This window comes from Biomphalaria glabrata, chromosome 7 (genome assembly GCF_947242115.1).
Source record: "Biomphalaria glabrata chromosome 7, xgBioGlab47.1, whole genome shotgun sequence".
Classification (NCBI taxonomy): Eukaryota; Metazoa; Mollusca; class Gastropoda; family Planorbidae; genus Biomphalaria; species Biomphalaria glabrata.
In genome coordinates, this window is record NC_074717.1 from 36,283,340 (window position 1) to 36,290,081 (window position 6,742).

General features: G+C 35.3%; 1 protein-coding gene across 1 annotated transcript; it reads right to left on the reverse strand.

Moving 5' to 3' along the window:
• Window positions 1–329: 329 nt before the first annotated feature.
• Window positions 330–6,121, reverse strand: LOC129927181 (uncharacterized). Its single transcript, XM_056034522.1, has 2 exons — window positions 6,052–6,121; window positions 330–2,999 (listed from the first exon to the last, which is right to left on the reverse strand). Exon 2 carries the CDS (start codon window positions 2,997–2,999, stop codon window positions 2,100–2,102), a length of 900 nt encoding a protein of 299 aa, XP_055890497.1. The 5' UTR covers window positions 6,052–6,121; the 3' UTR covers window positions 330–2,099.
• Between the last annotated feature and the right edge of the window lie 621 nt (window positions 6,122–6,742).

Consider the following 6,742-nt stretch of genomic DNA (forward strand, 5'->3'; position numbering starts at 1 on the left):
TGTGTGTGTGTATGCGGTGAACCGTCAAATAATCCTGAATGTTGACCTAACTAACTTTTATTGTTATTTTTGTAGCTTATCAGTGGACTTAAAAAAAAAATCCTTCTGAGGATTGAAGTTTTTTATATTATTTTGAATATAAGTAATTAATCCTTAAAATAGTAATAAAATAGATCTAGAGTACAGAGTGAAAAAGGAGAGAGAGAGAAGAGAGAGAGAGAGAGAAAGAAATAAAACTATTGGCATTTCTAAAGAGGAGAGATAAACGATTACAATGAATTGAATAAATAAATTCAGAATTATATTTCTTTTTATTCACAGAACAAAATACAAAAATAAATGTAGGCCTAAAAAGGGTCATGGGAATGTTGCATTTCATAAGGGCCTTTGGAAAACAAGAAAATGCAGAGCAATGAGATAAATACTGTTGAATTTAATCTGAGAATAATGTTTATGCTCTTATCACATTTCAAATATACATTACTATTAGTTCGTATATACATACACATACATAATACCAATTTAAACACATATTATTGTTACGTATTTCTGAATCTTCTGGCTAAATGTACTAGTAGGCACACAAATAAAAACACTGCAAAGAACTTGACGACTAAACTTTCAGCTTCATATAACTTTAATGACTATTAACTCTAACAATTCTTCACTGTAACATTTAGCGTAGAAGACTGTACAATATCTGTCAGTTTACAGTTAGCTATACTTCGTTGCAATTCATCTCTTCACTTCGTTGCAATTCATCTCTTCTCAACTTGCATCGAGCCGTATTCCACAGAACAGACCAACGACACACTTCCCAGTGTCGCTCCAGGTCTCCCAAACTGAACCAAGTCGTACTCAAGTCTACCGAATCAGAGCCGCACACGTTTTACATCGACTGATTCGACTGTAACGGCTCAAGTCCACTGTAGTTCGCTGTATAGACTTTAACGACAGTAGTCCACTCCAGTTAACTCTACCCTAGTTAATTAACTTGCATCGAGTCGTACACATCTCTCTTCTACTGTCTCGCACAGTAGACAACAGTACCGACGACTCACTCACGACTGACTTTCACATTAACTCTCTGGCTTATATAGAGTCCTTAATCGATCCTCCAAAGTTCCACAAACACTGCTAGTATCTTCTGGAATAACACGTGAGGAAACGTCACATCCTGCCTTTGTTTATACATGTACATTCCAGAGAACACTCGCTGCTGTGTTATCTCGCCGGGGTCACACGTTAACCTCTTCCTGTCACTAGTCATTTTTAACATTATGTTACAGAAATGAACCAATGGAGGATGATTTTAGATTCTAAAAATAGATCTAAAAATGACTTTTAGGACATAACATTTTCAGAGTAAATCTAATGTTGACCAAAAAAAAAAAAAAACAACAGTTGATACCACTTTCAGAGTCAACCTAATGTTGAACAAAACAAAAACAGTTGATACCACTTTCAGAGCCTAAAGTTTTCACGACCCAGTTTTATCTCTCCTTTTATTCCCTCGTTCACGACATCAACATTTGCCTCACTAAGTCTAGGGCCTCCCTGAGCTGATTGTAATCAGGGTGAATTGGAATACTGAAAATCTGTTTGAGCAATAGGATTAAATAATTTTGGAAATTCCCTGAGAAGAAAATGTACACTCTGGTGTCTCTTTAAAAGATACGCCACTGTTTAGGTAGATAGGTTTCTGCGCCTTATCTTATCTTATATAATACAGACGTTACTTCAAAAAAGAAGATGATTACGTCCTACGCGTCTTGCTTTTAGTCATGCCTATTAACCAATGACCTAAATTCTGCCAAGTCACACAAAAAAAGTCTCAGTAGTTAAAAAAAAATAATTATAATAATTGAACGAAAACTGACATTGTTAATAATTATTATTGCGAAGTAAAAAGTCGAAATAAAAATTGAGAATAAATTATACAAATGGAATCTTAAAAAAGAAATATTCTATTGTTACTTTCCGTGTGATTAAATAACTTTGGCTTTTATCTTGTGTTCTATTTTATTTAATTTCCTTATTTTGTTCTTATAACCAACTAAGTATATGTGACCATTGGATTCTATTCACGTATACGATAATTACACAAAATAGTTTATCACTGACGAAAAAATAGAGGCAACTAGTAAACCCAGAACTAAGGGGAGAAACCCAAAAGCTTTTGCTGGAGCTGCATTGGTTTGATTTGACGTTTTGCATGCTGTCATTTTCAACAAGTCAAACTCGGCAGACGTGCAGGAGTTGCTGGTCCTGAGACATGTCTCCATGATGTTCTTGTCCATGGTTAGAGCCTCACAGTATTTCCCGTCCATTAACAAGTTTGTGACAATTTCGTTACCCATGACGCAGCTCGACACCCGAGATTGACAACTCCTTGAGACTTTCATTAAGGCCTTAGAAAAGTTTTGATCAACATCAGTAGTTGTCACGTTGCACGCTGTAGCGTTGAGTTTGACAAATTCTGACTTGGTGCAGTTTTGAGACACACTAACCGCGGTAGTCAGACACGCCTCTAGAGTGACGCCATCTATGTTGACGTTCAGTAAGGGACAAAACTGTTCTTGTTTTTTGTACACAACGGAAACAGCAGACGACAAGATGCAGACATGCGCCCGCTCGTGGCAACCGGAACTCAGCAAGTTGAGCGTGTTATAGAAGCTGGTTCTTGCTGGACTGATTGCAACAGGCCCACTGCTGCTTCCAACGCAAATGGTATTGGTTAGGTTCATGCGCTCGTTCTCGGTGCAAAAGCCAAGGCTGACCAGGTACTGGTTTAACTCTGACTGTCCATCTTGTCCACAGGTTGTGCTGTTAAGTTCTTGTAACAAGTTGTATTTGAACATCGCCCTGCAGGCCGGGGTATAGGTTGATATGACAGCGGTTAGGTTGGTAGCTGCTATGACAGAGGTTGGGTTGGTAGCTGCTAAGTACAAGGGTATGATAGACGCGAACAAAGCCCCAATCAGTGACCATGAAAACATCTGCAGAACAAAGAGAAGAAAAAAAAATCATAGCATAAAAAGAAGCAATAAATGTGACTGATTGTGTGTTGGACAATCTCAAAGTTGTCAACGCTCTTTAGTACACAGTACTACAGCTCACGAAGAAAAAATATCCTGGTTTTATAATACTTCAAATTGTGATTTAAACTAAATGAAAACAAGTACAAATGCAAAATAGAAAAAATTCTTTAAAAAACCCACAAAGCTTTTAAAGGGAATAACTGCACATTTACAACCACATATCCTAATGCTGTAATATTTATTTCCCTTCTTACGTATCAAACAAATTTTTTTTTAAACTGATGTATAGTTTGATATGGACCATGAAATAATTCAGCAAAGTTGCATGTTGATCCGAGAATGGGAAGTGAGAGAAAAAACGTGAACACATTTTCTACCTGACAGACAGAGTTGATATAAGATTTGTAAACTATATGAAAAATCAACAATAATAGGAAAGACATACGGAGATTATTAAAAAAAATATTCATACAAATATTTTGTAGAACTTTATTTGTTTTGTAGAACTTTATTTGTTTTATAGAACTTTATTTAAAGTTGTTTTTTTTTTCCTAGTTTCATTGTTCGTACGTGTGTCACATTTCGATCTCGAAACCTGAATGCCATTTTATGAAAATACAATTTTGTCCTAGTTTGTAGCAGGTTCAAGACAATAGTAAAAGGACAATTCTAGATCTTCTGTCAGCAGACTGGTGTTCAATTCCTAGTATTTTCTTACATTCTCTACAACCTCATGGCTCCTGGAAAAAAAGTTGGAAACTGACGGTAAAGTTGATAGAATATCACGCTAATAATGCGAATGTCGTGGGTTCAATCCCCATTCTTTATCTTAGTATTTTTCTCTTTGACCTTTTGGTCCGCTTTTATGCATAACAGTAAACATCAATTATTTGTAAATTTTATATTACTTGTTTTAAAATCAAATTTGCAAACTGGTTTATTTTAATCTAATACACCAATTTTAAAACAGTATATCAAAGACATATTTACTAATTGCTATGTATGGTAGATACTATATCGCGTCACAATGAATAAGTTTAGAAATATTTAAATATAAAGAATTTTCCTTTTTCAAAATTGTTGCAAAAATATATTATTATTGAATTTTTTGATGCAGAAGCTAATAATATTCCACTTAAATATTTTAATTTTTGAACAATTAAAACCAATAAGAAGAATACAATGCTTACATAACGAAAAACTCTTATTCTGAAAAAAAAAAGACTTCTCGGTAAACTCTTGGTAAGATAATCTTTTATTCCAAATTATTATTGGACTACACCAATTGAATTCATGTGTAGATTCGTGTGTGTGTGTGTGTGTGCGAGGGGTCTAGGGGGAGAAGGGGTTGTACTGGCCACTTGGATAAAGTCGTTTCGAAAAGTACCGACGGGGGTGGGGGTGGAATGTTGAGAAATGTTAAATTATGTGCGCTACAGGAAGGTGACAGGCACGCCAAGCATCCACAAGAAATACAAAGTGCTTGACCTACTACCCTCTGGGTAAACTGTATGTACACTGTCAACAAGGGCGCACACAAAAGGGAAAAAAATAGTCTTCAAGATAGTCGGGGGAGGGCGGGGTCGAGGGCGTAGTATTTGTGTGTGTGTGAGTCCTGCTATAGTCTTCAGTCGTCAACCTGCTTCATTAGAGGCGCTACCCGCTCTTTAGTCAATAGATGCAATAGTTACGTCTACAACGGACTTTGTGGCCACACTTCTATGCTGTATTAGCACTAAATAGGAAGAAAGAACACTTACAATAATTTGTCCTACTATATTAAATAAGAAATGTTCCTTTTTATGTTTGTAATTCTCTGAGTATCTATTAGGTTGTTTTTGGTGCTTGTAAGCTAATTGTTTAGTGATTATTAGTATATAGGAACGTAAATGTTACTGCTACTAAACTTTCTGTCCTGAAGTGTCTCCAGATGTAATGATTTGACTAATCAAAGTAGAATATTTAATTGTTATAAACTTCCCGCTCTATTTTGCGCTATTTTTTAGATTCTGTTTAAATTGAGGGCTCCCAAACGGAAGCCATTACATTCTTATTTTGGTTTAACCTTAATTAAAGTAGGTCCCTGTTTTGTTATTGATTTCATAATTTTTAAAAAAAATCATAATTCTTTGTTTAATTGCTTAATTATTTCGAGAATATGTTAAATTCTAATTAGTCATTTATAATATCTAGATATAATAAATGTATGGTCCATGTAATTTGTATTGTACATCATTTTATTTAAAACACGCGGTGACCTTTTTGAAAATGAAACTAGATCTAGCAGGCCTGAACAGATTGTATGAGAACAAAGTGTTCAATTTCCCTTGCAGACCTTGCAAACTTTAGAGCAGAAGATGTTAAGTTGTTTCTTTTGGCCTTCAGTTAACGAGGGTGTCATGTGGCCAGCACAACGACAAACCGTCTTTACGTTCCACAACTAATGTCAGGGGAGTCCTAAAAAGAATTCTGCCTTAAGGAAATTTGAAACCGTGACCTTTCAGTTCGGAAGGCAAGCGACCTAACTACTCAGCCATTCCGCTCTATGACACATTGTATAATAGATAATTGACCACTTTCCTTGCAACTCTTAGGCCTATACTCGTGGGTCTAGTACCGAAAGGCCCTTATAGGTCTAATTTAAAATAAAATCATATAAGATGCTCATATTGTGGATTTAATTTCTCTGAGATTACTAAGATATAAATTCACACTATAGAGATCCTCTCAGTGTTGTACTGAGTATATACAGACATTAAACTTGTGCTTATTTTCATTGGTACTAAAATAAATGAGATTGTGCTCTTTAAGGAAAACAAATAGAATATAAAATGTTGCTTCCCTATTTCTGTTAAGAGAATGAAATTATTTTTCTTTTTGTTTTTGTGCTTATCTGCAACTACAAGAGCGAATTAAAGACTCAGATCTATCAGCTATAGCCAACTAATCTGTTGTAAATGACTTTGAAATTAAAAATAAACAACTTTTTTTAAACTAGACAAATACATACTTTGAGTTCTAGGTATGAAGACGCTAACAGAGCAAGAGACTGAAGCTGTACGTCACGTGATGATGGTAAGAGTTTATTTATCAAAACTTGTTTCAACTTCGCGATTTTTATAGCAGACGATCTGTGAAACTCTGACATGCGTACAACGCTAGACACGCCTACTTTTTGGGAAGTTTTTTTTTTTTTTTTACGTTTTCTTTTGTTGACCTTATTTGTCTGTGTGTGTGTGTTTGTTTGTCCCTGGCCAATCCCCGCCATTTTTTAGTCACATTACAATAAAATGTGGGCCCTTCTTTGTTCACGCTTTAAAATGACGTCATCTTGCATAGACGTCACGGGTTTTGAATCAAACTTGATGTTGTTGCTGGTATTGTGTATCGAATGAACGCTTGCATTCATTATCAATGTGGTGAAAGCCAGTGCTTCCCAAACTTTCGACCTATGTGTACCCCTTCAACAATTTTCACAAGGCTAGGTACCTCTCCTCCCCCCCTCTTCCACCCCTAAAAAAAAGTTTTTATTTTAATAACAATCAAAATCTTTTTTGGGTACATACACAAAAACACAAAATAATAATAAACGAAATAAAAGTTGTTCATAATAAAATATATGAAAAAATTTCTGTTATAAATAACATTTCTTTGAATCAGTGAGAACGGCGAGGTTGTTTGTGCTGAGATGACAGATCATC